General features: G+C 38.5%; 2 protein-coding genes across 4 annotated transcripts in view; one reads left to right on the forward strand and one right to left on the reverse strand.

Annotated features, from left to right (window-relative positions):
- Positions 1-4,488: 4,488 nt before the first annotated feature.
- On the reverse strand, positions 4,489-6,978 carry LOC121897532 (RNA guanine-N7 methyltransferase activating subunit-like). Of its 2 annotated transcripts, none has more exons than XM_042412093.1 (3): positions 6,824-6,978; positions 6,425-6,600; positions 4,489-5,544 (listed from the first exon to the last, which is right to left on the reverse strand). In XM_042412093.1, exons 2-3 carry the CDS (start codon positions 6,592-6,594, stop codon positions 5,322-5,324), a joined length of 393 nt encoding a protein of 130 aa, XP_042268027.1. In that variant the 5' UTR covers positions 6,595-6,600; positions 6,824-6,978; the 3' UTR covers positions 4,489-5,321. The 2 variants fall into 2 exon arrangements, with proteins under 2 accessions (XP_042268027.1, XP_042268022.1); XM_042412088.1 differs by having other exon boundaries at positions 6,425-6,595; positions 6,824-6,976.
- Positions 6,979-7,075: 97 nt separating this feature from the next.
- The window catches only part of homer2 (homer scaffold protein 2), a 32,115-nt gene continuing 16,565 nt past the window's right edge, over positions 7,076-22,625 (forward strand). The window contains exons 1-3 of one of the 2 annotated variants that reach the window (XM_042412070.1): positions 7,076-7,278; positions 7,384-7,926; positions 19,264-19,420. In XM_042412070.1, the coding sequence (XP_042268004.1) occupies positions 7,922-7,926; positions 19,264-19,420 (162 nt within the window). In that variant the 5' untranslated portion in view covers positions 7,076-7,278; positions 7,384-7,921. The remainder of the gene's footprint in view (positions 7,279-7,383; positions 7,927-19,263; positions 19,421-22,625) is intronic. The other variant, XM_042412077.1, reaches the window with a different exon arrangement.

Genomic DNA, 22,625 nt, shown 5'->3' on the forward strand with positions numbered 1-22,625 from the left:
CAATGCTGTAATGAAAAACTGTTCTCTCCCTGAAATCCAAATGTTTATTGCTGCACTAACAAGATGAGTACAAATGGATGAGTAAGGCATTCTCAGTGCTCTGTGGAAGCTGAATTAACATGTTGACCCCTGGATTAGTAGCTGTGTTTAATTGATTAGACTCTTTGTGAAGACGCCTACTGCTGCTGCTATTATTATTAGTCATTTTTGCCCACTGCTACCGCTATTGTTATTAGTCATATTTCTATTATTATTGTTACTATTGTTGTTTTTATGCTTTTCTGTGTCTCTCTCCGCCATCTCCCCCTCTCTCTTTCTCCTTCAACCCAACCGGTCAAGGCAGATGGCCGCCCACCCAGAGCCCGGTTCTGCCAGAGGTTTCTTCCCGTTAAAGGGGAGTTTTTCCTTGCCGCTGTCGCCAAGTGCTTGCTCATGAGGGAACGTTGAATATCTATAAATTAAAAAGTACGGTCTAGACCTGCTCTATGTAAAAAGTGCCCTGAGTTTACTTCTGTTGTGATTTGACGCTAATATAAATAAAACTGACTTAACTTAAAGGCTGTAAGGAGAAATCTTTTCATCTGAAACTCTAATAATTAGCTGCATCCCAACTCCATACCACGTATGAATTATAAGACAGATTTGAGTATGTAGTGTTCACACTTAAAAGTCAAACAAACTCAAACAAGGACAGTATGCTAGCAGCTCTAGAGGCTGTACTCTACAGCTGTACTTCGAACTAACTGCTGACGTTAACATGCTAACATGCTCACAATGACAATTCTTCTAACATGCTGATGTTTAGCAGGTATAATGTTTACCATGTTCACCATCTTAGTTTAGTGTTTTAGCAATTGCTAATTAGCAAAGTACAGCTCAGTAGTATTTGGTCATGAGCTAAAGAGGAACTTTTTTTTAATTTTGACCCAGTGGTGAGGCTGGATGAACGGTTAAGAGATGATGATTTATTTTTATTTATTTATTTATTTTGGTGACTTTTTTTTATTGCTTTTTTTCTCCCATGTTGTTTGGTAAAGGCACAGGATACACAACACAAAAGGAATTGTCATGCAAAGAATATACACTCCATGTGAATCGAACCAAAACAACTTGACAAACAAAAGCAGCCTGTACCTTCCCAGCCCTTACACCCTATACCCCATGGCTGCAAAGAGAAAAAAAAGAAAAGAAAAACAAACAAATAAAAAAAACTGAAAACAAACAACAACAACAAAAAAAGCAGACTACAGCTGCCAAGTTTACAAAACTATATGATCTATTTGTACACACAGATTTAAATGTAAATAGCATGTGTCTACTGTTGCAGAGTACAGGATCATGAAATCCACAGTGGTCAGCCAGAAGGAAAAACAGGATGTTTTTTTGCCCTCCAAATCTGTTTACCCCCCTCAAAAAAAAAAGAAAATAAAAATTAAAGGAGCATTTTGAGCTCTTGAGCAGCCTTCATCATTTCGTGAATAGATTCTATTTTTATTCTGTTTGTACCAGGGAACAAGAAGCTTCAAATGATAATACTTTGTAAAATAACAGTTTCCACTTAAATACGTTTGTGGGGTGGTTTCCATCTCATAACCAGGATTTGTTTTGTTGCTGTTAAGCCTGCAAACAAAACTTTCTTCTTATGTAAAGGTAGGGTTATGGCTGAATCATCATTCAATAGCATGATTTATGGAAAACAAGAACACTCACATCATATGGATGTAACTGATTTTTGGGGGGCATATAGTGCCTAAAGGGTTTTGAGTAATTCTTAATTGGCATCTTTTTCTTTGTGCTGAGAAAAATCTGTGAATTAACTTACAGTGCAGTAATTGGGTATTATAATTGAGAGGAGAAAGAGTCATGTTGTTCCATACTCTCTGCCAATATACACTGAAATCACACTCTTTTAGATTAACACTCTACAGCTACACAGCCTGCAAGTCTGTTCAATTTGTTTTGTAATTTTTTATACAGGTAAGACACAAAACCAAGTTTTGGGTTTACCACGGTCATTAAGTGCAACAAAGGATGAAGTGCCAAGGGCTGATGCCAGGGGACACCATAGTTACACATCGCTGTACATGACTGTAGGTACATGAAGCGAAACGATGAAAGTTGTTACAGTTTACTCTGAGGGGGACATGAATGTGTGTACTATTTCAGGGCAATCAGTCCAATAGTTGTAGAGAAATTTCACTCAAAACCACAAATGTCAACCTCATGGTGGCACTATTTGAATAATAAGGAGATCTCTGAGGTCATTTAGGATTAATCCTCTGGAAACCATTAATGTCTCTGCTAAATTTCATGTCAAACTATCCAATAATTGTTGAGATATTTCAGTCTGGACCAAGGTGGCAGATGATAATGCCATCCATAGAGTTATGCCACTAGCATGACTAAAAATTAAGATTAAGTAGTAAAAAAAAACAACAACGATTGATTCTTTAGTGTGCTTGTGATGGATGCTATTGTCCCACAATGCAATACAAACAAGAAATGTGGGAAGTACTTATGGCTTCAAAAAATTAAAAGAAATTGCAACAGGTGTTAAAACAAACAAAAAAAAAGAATATGTGTTCACACTGGACAGTAAAGTATTGGCTACTAAAAACAGTCAGAATGCGAAGTAATAAAAAACATTTGAGCACACAGACGGATACAGAAGAAATGAAGGAACACCTCACAGCTGGAAAAAAATCAAAACCAGTTGTAGATGGTGGTAAAACAGCTCCAGGAAAACCTCAGAAAACAATATATATATATATATATATATATATATATATATATATATATATATATATATTTGAAAACATTCTGTCTAGTTTGATTAATGTTTGTATCACTTACTGTTAGCATAAAACAGTGTGTTGATTTCTTGTATACTAATTGCTAAACAGTCTACTATGAAGTATATAGTATGCACTTTATACAATTAATATGTAGTAGGACTTGGCACACACCTCATACTGAAGTCTTGTCTAATAACTGCAAAAACAGTATACTATGACAATTAGTATACAGTACATACTGTAATCTCCTTTATTTCTGTTCAGCTCTTAAAAAAAAAGAAAAGAAAAAAAGAAATGTGACTTGTGCTGACCCTTAACTGTAATGTCATGTTCAATTCCTAGACAGTGACCTAATTCCTTTCTATACCATCACAACAGTTACATTTTGTTATTTCTCTGCCGATAAATCCCTGTTTTACTTTCTCTGTCTCCATCTCTGTCCGGCACATCCCCTCTCTGTGAAGACGCAGCAATCTAGGGTGAAGTTTCTCTAATCTAAACTGATTACAGAGATGGCAGCCTTCCCTGCTGTGTGCCAGTTTCAGCACATCCCCCCCACACACACACACACGTTCTCCCTAACCTCCTCTCCTCCCTCCCTTATCATCACAGCTGATTGCACTGTTGAAGTCCAAATGAACTGTTAACCCCATCTTCATCACAGCCTTAAATAGAAACCAGAGAATGGTATTCAGGCAGTGATAGAAACAATGCTGAGTGTTTCTGCGTTTGAAATGGATCAGTGGAGTGGGTCAATGTGTCCGAAGTCACCATTTCTCACTTAATTAAGATCCACTTTCAATGGTTAGAGAGACACAAGGCCTGACATCTTTAGGCAATGAGCTACATATGCCATAGCCAATGATGCGTGTAGTGATAATGTATTAATGATGGACATAAATATTTCAGTTGTTTTTCCACAATGTGAACTATTGGTCTTAGGCTCCTTTTGAGCTGAATTTCCCTCCACACTCGGTACAGACTGACATTAAATGCTGAAACGATGAAGCCGCTGAAATCTGGCTCCAATAAATTCTTGATTTCTGAGCCTGTGATAAGAGTTTTGATACAAGCATCATTACATCTTTTAGGTTAAAAAAAAACAAACTGTTGATCTGTACTTTTAACATATTTAAATAAGAGCTTAAGGTTTGGCAATGCTGCAGATTTAATATTAGTCAAAAATGTTTCTAAATGTGCTATATGAAGCGCCTTGACTTAAATGTGGTTTGGAATCAATCATATGCAATATGTCTAGCCAGTGGAGCCTGACCTTTTTGGCCCGTGTTGCCTTTAAAAACAAAAATAAAAAAATCAATGTCAATTTGTGTCCTCCTGTCACAAGTTATGGCCCTACTGTGAACATAAGTTGTGATTAGTTCAAACAAAGTGACTTTTATTGCTCAGATTATTATTTAAAGGATTTTTTTAGGCCTGAGGAGGGGTACATATACAATATTTTACAAGAAAAAAAAAAAAGATACATTTAGAGAGAAGTCAGAAATAAAATCAACCTAATTTTAAGTGCTAGAAACATACCCTTATTTCTTATACTTTTAATCATCTCGTGACACCTGGGTTGGTAACCGCTGCTATAAACAATCTATAACATCAAAAAGCAGAGAATACTTCATGCCATTGTGCTGGTTTTGTTGACTGTTGAGTCTAATAACCTCACAAAAAAAGAAACCAATTAGGAAAATACACATTTATTGACAACAGTTCAGTTTGTATCGTCATATATCATTGTGACACAGAAAAATAAAGCTGCATTACAAATAGATTTTCTCTGGTAATTCAGATCCACTTCCCCAAACAATACTGTACTGTAGAATTCATTAACAGTCTGATATCTAAGCCTGTAAAGACAGAGGCAAAACTACCGTAACACAAAACAAACCCTCAGTTATAAAGTGATAATGAAATGTGGTTAAAAACAGCCAGCTTATCTGAAATATTAAAATGGAAATTTTCAGTAAGAGTTCCAGTATTGCTGAAACTAATGATCGCTTTTGAACCGGAGTTTTTCATTAGAAGATGAAAATTGGAAAACAAATATGCAACAGACAATTTAATACTATGATAGGACTGAGCAATTTGGGACAAAATAATTGTTCTGATAAAAAGAAGATTTTCTTCAGCTAGCAATATTTATCATGCTCCCTGTTTATGTTTGGAAAATAACCTTTTAAGTTTTTTGTTTATAGTCATCAAAATGGACTACTGTATAAGGAGTCAAACTGGAACTGCCTTTATGAAATACTTATAAAAGTCTGGGAAAATCTGACTGACTATGTGCTTTGGAATAAAACTGTCACAGTATTAAAAACTGTTGACACAATTACAATGGTGTATACTAAATTTCTACTGTTTATATTTTGCTCAGCCCTCAGAATATTGAGAGACTGTTACCATGAGTCATAAAAAAAAAAAATCAACTGTTGCACACTGCCACATATGGTATTGCAATGCAAGTTATAAAGATACTATAAATACTGTAAAACACCTGAGAGATTGCAGCAGAGATCAGTAACGGTCATAATGTGGTCTCTGATGATGGGAGTTGTATCCCTGGTTGGAGCCTGACTGATGCCCACTTCCATGACCCCAATGCCTGTCTCTGTCTTGCCAATGTTGCTGCCCATGATGCTCCCCTCTCCAACCCCGGTCTCCTCCCCAACCCCGGTCTCCTCCCCAACCTCGACCTCCTCCCCACCCACGACCTCCATGTCCACGACGGTCCTGGTACCTGCAGGGAGACACATAAATCAACAAATGATCTTCAACAATAGCTACCATCATGATTACTGGACAATAAACTGGTTACCACTTAACAGTGGTGGAGGTAGTACTCAGATCCTTTACTTACTAAGTAAAAGTACCAATACAGCAATGTAAAAATACATCATTATAAGTAAAAGTCCAGCATGAAAAATCCCTCTTAAGTGAAAGTACTAAAGTATTAGCAGCAAAATGTACTTAAAGTATTAAAGTATAAAGTAGCAGAAAATGGAAATAGTCAAGTAAAGTACCTTAAAATTGCACTTAAGTACAGTACAGTAAATGTACTTAGTTACTTTCCACCACTGCTACTTAAGTGCATTAAAAATCAGTTAATTAACTACAGATTAATCTTCAGGAATAAAGTTTTGTTGTTCTCTTTTTTGCTTTTACATAGTGTCTTTTTAAGACTGTAGCTTTTTAGTTATTTTTTTATCATGAAGTACTTTGATACTTTGTTGTGATGTGATGATATAGAGAGGTACAATACAAAAACTTTACTTTGTTACTTACTGACCTGGATAAATGGAAAACAATACACCTCACCTCAAATTTGTATAGAGTATAGCCTGTTGAATATTTTGAAAAAGGTCAGGAGACAAAAATTGGTCACCTGATGCCTCACAAGGTAAAGGGGTAAATCAAGTCAAAAGATCTCTATGTGCATAGTTACATTCATGGTATACTACCGTTAGCTATAGAAACAGCTAATTTTGATGATGTGATGATACAACAGTGTAAAATTATGTTCTTGTTTGATAAATGTTTCACCAGTACAACGGTATTTTTGGTGTTTTACAAGTCCCCTGTGGGCTGCACGACATAATAACACAACTAACACAACTGACCTGTTGTCCCTGCCTCGCTGGTTTCCACCTCCACGACCCCTCCAGTCCTCGACGATGGGAGGGGGGTCTGCTGGCCGGTTCACATACTGCTGGTATTCATGGTCCTCCGAGGAAAACCTGTGGGCAAACATCTCCTCGTAGGTCTGCTGTTTCTCCGTGGTCTCGGTCATTCTGCACAACAAGAAAAGCAGTTGTTGAAACACTGGATATCCTATCGATGTTTTCTGTGGTGTAGTGATGAATGACTGTTTTTACAGCGTGTATATAATGCGTGTGGTGTACTGCAAGTCAAAACACTCTAAACCTGTACTGATCTGGAGGCAGTTAGCATTAGCAAAAGCTACAAACACAAATACCCTGATAAAAGCAGTTTCCTCAATGCTAGCGTTGTAAACACACCTTCTACGATGCGAAGACTTATCGTCTCCTCCTTCCTCTGGATTTTCAGAGTTGTTAGTTTTAGCTACTCATTAAATTAATACCCGATGTTTTGAAAAGAAGCATGGATGTATCCATGAAACGAACTCCTTTCCCTGTACTGCGCTGAAATGCTTCCCCCGGAACAGATGAACTTCTTTTCATGGTTCCGGGAGCGCGCGCACCTGCCACTGATTGATGGCTGTTACCTGTCGGTTAAAAAACAAGACCAACGGTCAGTATCGGAACGTTGAAACTCCGGCGTTATTTGATAACAACGGTTGACTTTAAACACAACTTAAAGCGACATATTTTTAACAAAACATGACAGTAAGAAGCGCAGCTAACCGCTTAAATTCGCTGCCGTTATACCGTTATATCGCTTAATTAAGGAGAAAGTGCCAACTACTGGAATCCAACACAGTCGCTTAAAACATGTAAGTCCTGCTGAATTGACTGTTGTCGCTGTTGGTCATTTTTAAACGCGTATCTTTTTTTTACATATAAATTTACTTTCGGTTTGAATTGTGTCGTGCTTTCAGACCACAGTTTGGGTTTAACGCCACCACAGACACCACAGTTTTTTTTAAGTGTGGGTGGCTCTGGCAGAGGCGTGAGCAGGTGGAAGCCGCTCCGTGTCGCTGCTGCTGCCCTTCATATGAAACACAATCCCGGTGGGGAGGAAGAAACTCTGCCCAGCAAGCAAGCAAGCAAGCAAGCAAGCAAGCAGGGAAATTAACTTAATTCATCAGCGCCGGTTGTTGTAAGACAAGCGAGGAAGAAGCTAGTCCACAGTGGGAATTTACACTGCTGCACATCTGAAGAGGAAAAACAAACAAGCAGAGAGAAAAAAACTTCGTGAAATGACCAGAGCTCTGTGAGACTGAGCTTTAACAACCCGGTGAATCGAGTTTTCCGAAGAAGTGCTCTCATATTTCAGCTGTCGCTCTCAGCACCATAGAGGACCCGGCTCACGGGAAATGAACTCTTAGGACCGCTTATCATCTGCGGACTTTGACTGCGATTTAACACACATTTTTTTCCACTATAAAAAAGGAGTTGTTCCTCAAGTCCGCGGCAATGGGGTGAGTAATCCAGAGAGCGCTGCCCTTCAGAGCGCCTCTCATGACACCTGCACTGACTGAAATGTTATGCGTGTGTGTGCGGTGAAAATACGGCAAAAAAAATACCTCTACAGTCTGTGTACCATTGCCTACTGCTTGTCTGTGTGTGTTACGAGCTGTGGAAGACCCCAGTTTACTCTTTTATAGGCAGATTATTTGGCAATGTGGGAAAATCTGAAGGTATAATTTTCGCTGTCTGTGAGATATTCTGATTTCATGTGTGAAAAGGCGAGATGCTTTATATATATATATATTTTTATGCTTTATATATATATTTTTTAAAGATGGATTTATTTTTCTGGGTCAAAATTTTATGGGAATGTGGGTACTTCTGTTCCTCCTTATCTGCCTATAGGAATATGGCTTTGAGAGGGTTATGATATGGAGGTGTCAGAGTCAACACTGCCCACTAACAAGGAGAGATGGTACTTCTGGGAGTGTGTGTGTGTGTGTGTGTGTGTGTGTGTGTGTGTGTGTGTGTGTGTGTGTGTGTGTACTCCCACAGCTGTTTACAGGGTACAGAACATTATTTTGCCTCCATAGTCTACTGTGGTGTGAATATTGACTCTGTGGCTTCAGTGCCATAGTTATGCAATCATCAGCTGTCTTCAAATGAACATACATTATTAAGTTCTTGGTGTTTTGTCTCTTTCTGGAGTACCTGCTCCCGTTTATGTGGCTTTTATTTCACTTAGAAATCACAACAGATGAGTTTAAGTATTTTTTTTTTTTTGCTTAGATCAAACCTGTACCTGAATGATTTATGACAGCGTTATGAATATTTCCATTCATGACATTAAGGAACCTTTAATTTCTGTAAAAGTATGAGGTCAGGTGTGAATAATTAACATCATTAATGTTCAGTAATTCAGTTTAAAGTGCCACAGCGCTTCTGTTTCCCTGAGCATTGTTTTTTTTTGCAATGTGTAACAAACCAGTTCAACAGTCCTGACTCCTTCTCAAAAGTTTGGCATGCTCACCCAGCAGGTTTGAAATGGAGTCGGTGACGTTGTGTCATGAAACTGGCCCAGTGGACCAGCAGCAGACAGCCAGTCACACCTCCTGACAAGAGACAGGAGGCAACAAGTTTCCTTTTTCCAGTTCCCCGGTTTCAGTCAGTGCCAACCTGTAGTATCACTTGACAGCTGAATAGTCTCTGGAAGGTCGAAACAAACGGCTTCCCAGGATCCAGCCGTTCATTCTTTAAAGCCACTGTTCAGTGTCACATGCTTGTAGGAATTTGTTTACGGCTGCAACTAGTGATTGTTTTCATTATTGAATAATCTGCTGAATATTTTCACAGTTAACCAGTTAATCATTTAGTCCGTAACAAGTAAGAAAATAGTGAAAAATGCCAATCACAAGTTCTCAGGGCTCGATGTAATGTATCCAAATTGCTTGTTTTGACTCACCAGCAGCCCAAAACCAAAAGCTATTCAATTGACAATCATACATTTTTGCCTAAGAAATTACTTAAATGATTAATTATCAAAAATATTGCCAGTTTGTTGTTGTTGTTGCTTGAATAATCATCTCAACTCTTAGCTAATTTTGTTTTTATTTATTTGTTTCTTTATTGTATCTATAAAAAAAAGTGAAAATTAAGATTGAGTTTCATACATGCTTAATTGTGCAATATACTACTTCCTGATTACACTTGGTAATTATGCAATGTGTCCCGCCCTAACTGACAAGTCAATATAGATAAGAATGAGTGTGTGTGCGTGTTTGGCGTAGGAAACTATGGATCGTTTGTCGTGTTTTGGCAGGATTTAGGCGTCCCTTTGGCCCTGAAGCTCTTGGCTCCTAAGTGGAGTTATAGATTAACTATAAGTCACCTAACACACAGACACACATTAACAGCTCCAGTGTCTATCTTCCTGTCATAAGCCTTTGATCATGTCAACTACTATCACTACCCTTTTTGACCTTGACTCATTTGTTATTGATCATGTAATTTCTGCATGATTTATAAAGTACAACGCTGGATATATAAATCCAAATTATAACATTATATTTTAAAAGCATGCCCAATTAATACATATGTAAATCAAGATTGCTGAATTTAAGAGAGGTTGATGAGATTCTGATAAGAAAGTGATGCTAATTGTGTTTTTAAGTAGAGTTTCACAGCTTAAGCGCTGCATCTCTTTCCCTACTGGAATTATCACAAAATAAAGCTTAGATTGCCAGAAAGCCCTTTCTTACTGAATAAGCACTCACACAGACAGCAATGCAATCAGCATATTGCTATTTAAAGTAAGCCATGCTGGGAGCAGCCCTAACACAGGGATAGATGATAATCTCCTGGCTGGCCAGAGAATGACAGCTAAAGGCTTAACACTCATTGATTAGGTTCTGTGACATGTGACATGGCAGTAGGTCTCTTGGCTGCCCAGACAGGAGAATGGATCGTAATCCTAATCGGAGTGTGTGTCCTCTGTCTGTGCCTGGAGGCTCGAGGTGAACGTGGAAGAGGTGTGGTTGGGGATTGGATGCAGGTCTTACTGTTAAAGAAACATGAGTAAATGAAAGGGGACAGACTGATGGCGGATTGGACGTCTCCTCACCAGATGGTTGAGGCCTAGGAGGCCATCTGCTGCCATGCTGTGCTCCTGTGGAGGCTTCCTCACTTCCTTTTCCTCCGAGCTCTCAGATTAAGTCGGGCTCTGCAGGCCGCTGCCTTAGTGTGGTGGAGGAGAACCCGCTGTGGTTCTGCTTTGAATCTGGCCTGCTGCCCTTGTTGCATGGGATTCTGTCTCTGTCTCCCCATTTAATGAGCTGGCATGAAGTACTGTTCAATATACTATATGATGCCAAAACAATCAAGGTCACCTTAATAATATATAACCTAAATAATAATGGCATCAAAAATAAATAAAATATTATTACTATTTCAAACAGACAACTGTGAGATTGAATATGTCATTAAAATGTATTCAGTATGATGCAAATATAGTAAAAAAGTGACATGACAATGAAATTAGACAGCAGCTAATGATTTTCATCAATGATTTTTCAAAGGATCCTCAGATGATTAAAGGGATAAAATAAGATAAATATATTTGTTACACAAAGTTATGTTTATTTTTTCATTAAATCTTTCAAATGAAACAATCTGATAAGAAAAAAAAGATCACTTTCAGTTGAACTGCTCACAACTCGTGTTCTGAGGGGTCACAAATGGACGCTTTTATTTTAAGGGACCACAAGCTAAAACGTTTAGAACCACTGGTTTATACTGGTTTAATATCCCATCAGGAGTTCTGTGAGCCCAAGGTGACAACTTCAGATTGTTTGTTTTGTCTGACCTACAATCCCAAACCTAAAGAAAAAAATGATATAAAAACAGAGAAAAGGAGCAAATGTTTGACTTTTTTGCTTTAAGAATTAAGTGACTAATCGATGGTGAAAATAGTTGATTCATTTTCTGCTGGTGAACAAATGATTTGACTAAGCGCTTCAGCATTAAAAGGAAATGTGATAAAAGTCATTAAATATGTGAAGTATTTTAATATTTAATGAAGATTAACCAAAAAAAGTTTTTAAATAACTTGTACTCACTTTTTCGTCTTCAGACCTTCATCATGACCATCATTTATTTTACCTGATGAACTTCTGACTGAGGACTGAAATGTTCACCAAGTGAAGACAATGATCTTTTTTTCTTTTCAGTCTTGAGTTTTTAATCCAATGCACCTCTTCATTTAGACTTTCTGTCGTGCAGAAACTTTCCAGTAATAGCGAACAATCTAATGAAGTCAAAATGCCTTCAAAAAACACTTTAATGATCAAGAATACCGTTAATCAAATGAGATATTTGCAACAGTGATATCAAGTCACGGGTAGTCTTGGAATATAGGCCACATTTAAGTAAAATGCAGTGATGTTGTATACTTGCTTATCCTGTTCTTATCCTGTCAGCCTGTGCAGCACATAATCTAATAAAGAAGAAAAGCCTTAAACTAACCTTTTTAATTGATGAATAACGCTGACAATAAGAACATTCTCATTAAGTCACAGTTAAGCTGAGACAGTAAGCGACTTTTTGTAAATATCAGGAGAAGAGGATGAAGGCATAATGCATGCTGCGGTATCTGAGGGCAAACCTGCCCTTCTTTGACCCCCCCACCATCATTAGTAGAACAGCGTGTTTATTGCAGTGAAAGCCCAGGTGGTGTTGTAGTGATGATCCCATAGAGCTTTGCTCTCCTGCGCACTTTGATCATTCAGTCAGACAAAACGCTGCTCTCCCTAATAAGGCAGCTCTGCTCTCCAGCGGGCCTCGCAGGTAAAAAAAATGAGAGAGATATAACCCCAACTCTGTTCATCTGCCATATGAACAGGATTATACCAGCTAATGAGAATTCAAGTTATTAAATTCAGGTGTTTTTTTATATTCACAAATAAATGTTGCTTGCTAGTCACAATACATTTGTTTCCTAATTTGCCATTTTTTTGTATTTCACCAAACCTGTGCACTTTGTGTTCTAGGTATGTGTTTTGTATTTTCCCTGTCTGACAAATTTGGGAGAAGATGTTCTTTTGTTACTCGAGCCCACAGAAAAGCCAATTGTAGCTTAGTGTCTTATTGTCAGCGCTGGCAGAGAAAGTGAGGAAGGATAAGTGCTCTCACTGAACTTTACTCCTTCCTACTGTACTGCAGCTATTTGACAAGTGAGTAATGCGGCTTTTGTCACTAAAGTTCTTTGAACAGGCCAAAATGCAAATTCCTTGCATTTGTCAGACCACTTAGGTTCAAGGACGGCATTTATACACATAATATTCTTCTGTAATATAATGATCTGAGGTAATTGCTGCAGCCTTGTGATTGTCTCGGTTTAGCATCCGTCTGATCAGGACAACTTGGCAGTTGTGAATTTCTTACACAACAGCACTTGAGGAAGTGGAGTAATATAATGTGTCCACTGCTCATTATGCACACTAGCATGCCAAAAAAATAAAAATAAAAATCTAAAACTCCCAAAATTGTATCCCTGAGACCATTGTGCACATTGAGTTTTCATCAGGTCACTGACAGTAATGTGCCTCATTTCACTGAAAATGTCTGTTCAGGTTTCTTATTCCTCTGGAGGATTCAAAGGGAAAAACGTACTAAACAGCCCAATGACCTGATGGATCCCACAGGCAGAGAGATGATGTCTCACTAATGAGGAGATGTTATTAGGTTGTTGCAGACTCATTCGTGTCATTATGCCTTCGGGTCTGCACCCAATAGGACCTTGATATACAGTTGATTAGTTTATTTGTCCTCAGTTCATTTCACACTCCAAACATGGTGTAAAACCCAGACATTGTTTTGCTAGTGTTGATGTTTTTTTCTCTGCTGACCCCTTCAGGAGACTTGACACCTCCATACCAGTAAGGAAAAAACATACACTCATGAAGGAGTTTCACTGTGGGTCATCAACTCCTCACATAAAAGGAGCAAAAATAACTAAATATACAACAAACATAAGCATATGTTTCCTCTCTTTATTAAATTATGAGCACTGATACATTGTCAGCTTCAGCCCATATACACACACACACACGACTATGTGTGCTGCCTCACATGTGTGTGACTCCTGGAGCCGGTAAAGTAACATTATGTTCACTCTGTGTTGGTACGTGAGGAATGTTGTAGCGCACATCTCTGAAGCAGCTGAGACTGCTGATTTCTGTCTAACAGGCTACAAACCCCGTTCAAGTTTTGACTTTTAACAGGTCAACATTTGACCTCAGATTCTTCGATCACGTAGTCGTTATTCAAGCCGCTGACGTGTGTCCCTTGCATTTGGACAGAGAGGCAGATGTCTGTGATTGATGAGGAAAGATTGTTCGAGGGAACGAGCTTAGAGTAGATTCTCAATTTCAGGAATCTGGACAAGGCGGTTCTCCCACTCGTCGGCCTCTCTTGAAGAACATACCTGAATTTCGCAGGTGTCGCTACACAAATGCAACGTGACTGCAACCCCTCGTTTGAAATTATCATCCAAACACTTAGTCAAAGATAGAAGCGCCTGCTGTTATTCATACTTCCTCTCAGGACTCGGTGTCATCCTGCATCATCTTAAATTGTCTTCTTTAAGCAGCAGGATTATCCTTCTTTTAGAAAACTTCACTTAAACTCTGAAGAATAAGTTGTGTACGTAAATCACGGGTAGAGATCAAGCTAACATTTTAAAGGATTTAGTAGAACAAGAGGCCAGGCAGGCTTAGTCATGCATCACTCACAGTATTGCTGCTCCATATTCCTCAGAGGTAACGTGGTGCAATTATTTTAGAAAGGCACGCGAACATGGCAGCCTATCGCTGATGACAAAACACCCCTCCTGTGCAAAGTTGACTTCATTGTTGTTGGGTGTCTGACTTGTGTTTGTGAAACAGATTTATGAAATGTAACAAAAACATTCACAGGTTCCCAATGGTTTGACATAGTCCTCAGGTATCTGGCTGTCAGCACATTCCTTCATTTTTAATTTAGTCTTTTGCCGGTAAACACAACACGATTGCTGCATCATCAGTGTGGATGGGCCCGAGGTGGGTGTGTAGGTGTATGTAGGCAGAAAGTGTGGACTTACTCAAACCTGCTCCCCAGAGCGCACACACACACACACACACACACACAAAAACACACACCTGTAAATTATTGAAAGCGCCAGTTGGGGACAGAGAGCATCCGACAGTCAGCAGGACAACGAATTTAGCGGCCATAAAGTCCCAAATGTCATCTTCCTTTTTTTATCCAGTAAAATCAATCAGCCTAATGCTTTTTATCTCAGAAAAGCAGATCACTGGATTCCACCAACAGTTGTGTGAGTGCATCCATGTGTTCAGCAGTGGCCTTTCACTTCTCTTCCCCTGCCAGTGTGAGCTGGCTCCAGACACTGCCACTGCAAAGGTCAGCATGTGTGTGTGCGTGTGTATGTAAAGTGACAGCAGTGATCTGTATAATGGGTTTTGTTGTTCCCAAAGCAGATGAAGACTGAGATTAGGCTTAAAGCGGACAGTAAATTTATTAGGCTTTCATTTCTGTGAGAACCATAATCCCGATGGAAGTGAAAGCTTTATTAGCTCATGAATTTTGCCTGCCTGCCTGTCTGACATTGTCGTTGTCGGGACCTCACGCTAGTGCATTAAATTAATACTGCACAGAATGTCCTCTTAACAACACACTTTCGCCAGCAACGGAACGTCTTGCCATCTAGTAGGAGATATGTTTGTATTTCTGTAAGAATCAACGCCAGTTTGTTTGGATTAATTTTCATCACTTTTTAAGAATATGCTCCTAGATGATTTGGGTTTAGGCTTTTTTTCCTAAGCACATCCCTGTGCCCTAAAACCCAATATTTCTAATGGTTTTTGCTTTGCATGAATGAGTTTTTGTTGCACCAGGTAGAGTGTGGTTATGGCACTATGTGCAGCCCCACACCCTTGTGCCCACTTTACAATATTTTTTTGAAAGCTTTCATGTCAGGAGAGTAAGTGTGTAGGGGGGGAAAGCAAATACAGAGAGAGTGGATTCTAGAAAGTATCAGGATTTCAAGGTTTACAACACTAAAGTGACGCTGCAGAAACCTTGCTAGAGAAGCTCTCTCCTCAGCTTGCCTGTAACCAAGTGGGAAGACCATGTGCAGTGGAGTTTAGTGATCTGTGAACATGTCAAATTTGTTGCATCCACCCCTAACTAAAGGGACTTTACTGAGAATGAGCCTACCATAATCAAATGAATCTAATAACTAATCAACAATTAGAAGACAAAATGGTTCATGCACACAAAGCACAACAAAACAAAAAAAAACACAGGACAACAACAAGCATGTTGAGACAACAAACAAACCCACCTAGAGTAAGAGTGAAAATATGTTATGTAAACTTAATAATAATTAAATTTAATAATAAAATAATTAAATTGTTATCTTGTTTACACATGTTTAGTGTGATGGTGAAATTTTAAACCTAGAGCGGATTCACTTACGAGGTGAGAAGTAAATACACAGTTTTTGCATAGAGTTCTACTTTGGTGCACTTTGACATACAAATTTGCACTGTTAACCAAATGCAAACCATCTTTACACTGCTGACAGTTGAAAGAACAGAGAGGTCTTTCACCTTCAAATTTAATTTAACCTTTCTCCGGTGGAGTATAAAGTGTTCCATAAAAGTGGAGCGACATAGATTTACAGTCAGTCATTTGTACTATCTACTCCTGTCAAAATGTCCCCTTGAATTCAAGGTGTCCTGTAGAGTTCTCTTGTAAACAAAAGTTTCTGTTTCTATTCAGCGTTACTCACACTGTGTGTATCCTCCTATGTTTAATGTGTCGTGTGCATTTTCTGCCTCATAAAAACATCTGCAAATACTTTTCCTAAAAGTTTGAAACCTGCATTGTTTACATCCATGTTTACTTGCTAGCAATTTTCCCTGCCTTTAGCTGGTGCATTGCTACATTTCATACCACCAGCTGTAGATCAATAGAATAGCGTAAAACATTAGCTGGAATGTGAATGTGTCACCTGCGTGCATGTGAGTCCCTTTGCGAGTGCATGAGAACAAACAAATATCCATCCATAGCACTACTAATGGTCAAAAACCACACAGGGTTTCATTGACTTATTGTCTAGTAAGCAACCAGGAGGGCTTGTCTTGTCTTGAAATCCCTCACTTATTCTCTCATTCCGCAGTTTATTCTACGGCGAGCAGTAGACAGTAAATTGAGATTGTGGACACTTAGGAATCATCATCATTTTGCGTCTTCACTAACAGGTGTAATGTGGCACTGAGATCCTCGGAGAAGATGAGAAAGAACATCTTGTTGAGGGGGGGAAAAAAGATAAGTGTGGCCGGATATGGCAGTAGTTGGTAGGACAAACCAATAAAATGTACAATTATATAGACATTAAGATAAGAATGTAAAGATAGCAGGACAAAGGAAATACCTAAACTTTTCCAAGTAGGCTATCAAATCAAGTGTACTAAGCAGTTGAGTGCCAAGTAAACTTCAACCTGTCTGAAAGATGCATTCACTTCACATTTTGATTTCCAGCACGATAAGTACTCCCATCTGTCTCCTGCACGGCCTTTATCTGCATCCATTATTAAGTTCTCGAGCTGTCCTATGATTCCTCTCATCCACCACTCCACTTAATTATTCCTTGCTCTTGGGACTTAATAGCGGAGCATCTCAACCACCTGCACTCACCTTTTTGAAATGAGAACTTCCATTGGATAATTTAAAACTGCTGGTTCCAGTCCCCCGTACAGCACTACCATTAAAAGGAAAGTGCAACTGGTTTTTAACTCCAGCAGTGGTGTCGAGTACCTTTTTACAGTTTGTATGGAACTGAGAATATGAGTCTATTGCATGCAGGTGTGGTTATTTTTACCACATGCTGCACTTGAGCAATGTCCTAGAAACATTCTCAGATGTTTTTTCAGCTTGTGGCCTTTCTCAAGGTTGGATGAAACCGTCAGTCCTGTCACCATTACTACTCAAAAGATGTGTAAATTATACATTTTTCTGTGCACTTAGGTAATTTTACACTACACAATGGCAATCCTAGGTAAATGTAAGTGTATATTTTCAAGCTTCGGTTTTTGTTTATATGTTTGTGTGTGTGGCAGAGAGAGGGGATAATCTCAGTGTTTAGGAAGAGAGAGGGAGAGAGAGAGAGATGTGTCTGTGTTTGTGAGGATGTCATAATGAGGAAGAGCATTTCCACTGCAATTTTTTTTCAGTCTGCAGTCATTCAAGTTCAACAGACAGTCTGATCCTGCTCCTTCATCCCTGTGCTGATGCTCCTCTGACTCACACAGGCAGCGAGCTGCTCATTGCTGGGAGGCTGATTACTTTACCCTCTCAACAATAAAATGACATGAATTTGAGCTTTTACCCATCACAGTCGTCGGTGAGTTGGGTTCTGATAGCGGGTTTTATTTTGGATCTGGCTCCAAGTTGATAAAATCCCCAAATTTTCTATTGAATCTTTTATCCCCTCTTTAGCAAAGAGTAAATATGAATCTGTTGTGTGTAAATATTTATGCATCTGACAGAACTTGGTGTTTGAATGTTTTTCATTTCTTGAATATTTAGTTATTTGTTGCTTTTTTTTTTTGCTTCCATACTGTGTAATTTAAACCTAAATAGGTTCAATAAGGATTCAAAAGGATTCAGATTCAACAAAATGTTATTGAACCGAAAAAAAATAACAGCCATCAATTACAGACTGCTGAGGGCTTAAGAGAGGAAATGATACTTTCTAATAGGTCGGCGATATGCCTATTAATAATATAATTTCCCGTTATCAATATAGCTCACATGGCTCCCTGGTAGCCTACTGACTCAAACCACATAACCACAATGTCCACGGTTCAATTCCAGCCTCAGATCTTTGTTGCTTGTCATACTCCCTCTGTCTACCCATGTTTCCTGTCTCTCTGCACTTCTGTCAATCAAGTAAAGGCAGGAAATGCCAAAAATTATCTTTTTAAAAATGATGTAGAACACAATATGGTAAATGTATATATTTTTTAATTACCATTTGCTTGGAAGATTTCACAATATGGAGGCATTTTCATGATAAGATTAAACCACAATTTGATATGATAGTATTTATTAATTTTCCAGCTCTACCTACTATGGCGATGTGTAACATTATTAATTAAGCACAGTTTTCTCAATAAACTATGTAATGAAATCACTTTTAAAAACTTGTCCATAAAATAGGACATCAGGCAAGTTTATACACCTTCAAGCTGTGGTATATGGTTTACAGTAATATTACATCCAGCAACATATATGTACTTAAAAATTTTGTTTGTTTGTTTGTTTGTTTTGTTTTTCTTTATACAACACATCAGTGAATCTTCTCGTGTTTGACTGTGTTGCCACAAGTAGATAATTGTCTTGTCTATGTGGTGCATAGGGGAAATATTCCATTAGACAATAGATGCGAATACACGCATACATGAGTACAGTGTCACACAAACACCTACATATGTGTCAGTGTCACCTAAGAGAAGGGAGGAGGTGTTGATGTGCTAATAACTGTGGGTTGCCATGAGGATTTAAGGTCTGTGTTACATTATCACCGACCCATCCATGCTGAGACTCTCAGGACTCTTCATCATGCATATGATGAAGAGATGTGAAGAGCTCAGTGCTTACACTGCAACTTAACTGTAGGTGGATAATCTCTGCGAGATGTGGCTTGTTGATTGGTGGATATTATCTTGATCTGTCTTTTAGTTATCCTCCTCTCATATTGTTCCTCTCCTCTGTTCTCTGCTCTCTAGGGAGCAGCCGATCTACACCACCAGGGCTCATGTCTTCCAAATCGACCCAACCACCAAGAAGAACTGGGTTCCTGCCAGCAAGCAGGCTGTCACTGTCTCCTATTTTTATGACAGCACACGCAACAGCTACCGCATCATCAGCGTGGATGGATCCAAGGTATGTGTGTGTGTGTGTGTGTGTGTGCATAGTCTGTGTGTGTGTGTGTGTGTGTAACAGTATCAATGAGATGACAGGAAACATTTAACTGCTCTCAGGAGAGGGAGAGCACTCAGTGTAAGAATTGAACAAAAGGATTACATTTGCTGCTTCTATTGATCGGCAGCAACCTAACATTGGACCATTTTATATTTCTGAAGTGATGAAGGTCCTTTCAGCTTCCCCCTCAATCACGATATGTCCCAATATTAATATGTATCAGGATATGGCAAACGTCTGCAAATCACAAATGAAATAATCAGACTGTTGTTTAAAGCAATGAACTGTGTTCTACTGTTTTGTATTACATAAGACCAACTCTTCATTTGTGTTAAACAAGAACCAAACCACCAAGTTTTTTTAGTTTTTAATTATAACTTGCTCAGAATTATTGCTATGGAGGTGACCTGAACTACCAACTATTTGATAATTGTTAATTGTTTTTTTTTATTATTGTAGATTGATAAATCAATCGTTCAGGCTACTCCATAAAATGTCAGCAAGTAAAATATGCCCATAACTCATTTTATGTGAGATACTATATATATATCTATATATCTATATATCTATATCTATCAGAACAGTAAAAATTCTCATATAGTTTAAAACCAGAAACTGAACATCAGTAGACATCCCCTCTAACAAATTACCGACAGCAGCCGAGAGCTGCATACCCGTGGAGTCACAATTAAACTTAATTATCTGTAATTTAGTGTCATCAACAAACAGCCGACAGTAGTCATACTTGAAGGACTGAAGAGTCTTTAAATAGTGAAACAGCTTTTTTTTCTTCTTCATCAGACTCCCTCTGCACTGTTTTTTGACCTGATTTCATGTTTTATTTTTGAATTGCTTTTCATCCATGTGCATTGTTGGACAGGGAATCGCTTGGCTATAAAACATGGACTGTATGACAACATTCTCACTGGCCTATATGTAAAAATAACAGACTCATTTTCCAGGAAAAGGAGTTTGACTTGTCATCACATGAGCTTGACGTTGAGATTTAATCTCACATGTGATAACAGACACCATACGGACACGCTTATATATCATATTCACACCTTCTTCCTCCACCAACTGAAAGAGTAGATTATGTGTTTCCATGGCAATCAGAGTCTTCTCTCTGTGTGAAAACTGGAGGAGTGGTATCCCTCTGCTGACAGTGTCAGGCAATCACCTTTGGCACAATCTTAAATCACACAGATTACCTGCAGAGCGACTTCAGAGACTGAGCAGTTGACAGTTGTTGGGATCTCTGTATGGCCTCACAGTTACTCTTTTTGCCACACACACTTCTCTGATTGGGTAGAGGGCCTGTGGAGTTCAGTGTCAGGATTACCAACCCAGCAGCTGAAGGGTGGTGGGGTCTCACGGGAACTCAACATAGATATGTCTGAATGTAGAGTATTTGCACGACAAGCATTTTGCACTATCACTAATGAGAAGCTCATCTGAACAGCTCAAAAAAAAAAAAAAAAGTTGCGTGTGTGTGTGGATTTGAAAATCTACCTGGTAGGATTGAATAAATTCCCTTCAAATATATATTAAGAGTTTCTGTCATTATTTTAGATCAGAACACATTTGTTGAGGCTTTTCAGTACAATTTTAAGTAAAAATCCATCTTTAAAGGAAATGAAAATGCATAAATAAAATGCATTATTCTTCTATTCTAGCAAAGCATTGTTTAGTCAAGCTTTCTTAGCTTCAAAACGACTCTCTCCCACAGCTAGAAACCAGACAGGCAAGAATCTAATCTGTTATGTCATCATGCAGCACTTAAACAGCATGGTGATAGATGACTCAAGATAACTGCTCACTTGCATGTTTTATCTTTCAAGTCCCTTATCAAAAAATCAGTTTTCTCTCCTAAGACAAAGATAGGATTTCTAGTTTATTTCTGGCTACGTTCATCTATACTTGTGTATGTTCTATATGGTCATCTATACCCCCAAGGCCAGAAGTCTTCTCTCTGCATCCCCACTTATGTCGTCCTCTCTATTGTCTCTCCACTCTCCTGTAACCTTGAGTAGCAGAGCAGTATGCCTTTATAACATGTCTGCAGGCAACAGCTATATGTGAGGTATGACAATTAAAAATTTGCGAAAGAAAACGTTATTCTTTTATTTAAATAGAAATGACTCCCACTGATTTGAGCTCTATCCCGGTTTCCATTTGAATTTAAGTAAGTCAAAGTGATGTCTGTATGAGCAGGAAATGTTGAGTCATATCATATAAATGTTAAATATAGTTTCTAGTTTGTACACTAGCTGCAAGCGAGACAGGTCTGTCTAGCAGAATAGTCTGTGCCGCTGTACACACTAACTGTGACAGACCGTCAGCTTATATTCGTCCATCCGTGATGGTTGGGCAACTCGCTGCTGATGATATGGCAAGTAGAGGAGCATATCAGCACTTTTGACTCTCGCTCATCCTGAATCATACTTCTCATACAGGGATGTACCAAACAAAATGACAACACAGTGAAGAGTTTACTCGCTGTACTTTATGAATTATTCCAAGAACTTCAGGAGCTAACGTAAAGCTTTTTCTCTGGTGCTTGAATATTTCCTGTACTTCTTTTGCCTCATATTTTTCTCTCTTAAAGTCTACTGGTACTTTAACTACCCAGTCTTTCTGTCTTTATTTCTCACTACTTCTCTCACAGCCAGTGTCCAAAATTAACATTTTGGCTCTTGTGCTGAGGGCTTGTGATCTAAAATAGAAGTATCCTCTGAGCTTCCTACATGTGTTTTTTTGGCCGTTGAAGGTTTGCCAGATGTTCAGTTTTTAACTATTGAAGATATGCTTTTAAGAACTTTCAACTAGTAGATATTAGCAGATAATTAGCAGATAGCAGATTATTATTTCTGCTGTTCTAACATGTCCTGAAGGGATCATTAGGTCGGCTGACGAACAGAAGCCTTTTCATTGGAGATTAAAAAAAAAGTATACAATATGCTTTTGACAAACATTTTAATATTGTTATAATCATACAATAACTGTTTTCAGGGTTTGTTTTTCTGATAAGATACCCTCTGAATATGCAACGATGTTTACAGCACTGACATCCCTGATGTTGGAGCTTCATACGAGCTCATACTGTACCAGCTTTGGTTTGAGTGCACAATAATACTAATGGATCAGGGTTTTTGGGCTTCTATCA

This window comes from Thunnus maccoyii, chromosome 1 (genome assembly GCF_910596095.1).
Source record: "Thunnus maccoyii chromosome 1, fThuMac1.1, whole genome shotgun sequence".
NCBI lineage: Eukaryota > Metazoa > Chordata > Actinopteri > Scombriformes > Scombridae > Thunnus > Thunnus maccoyii.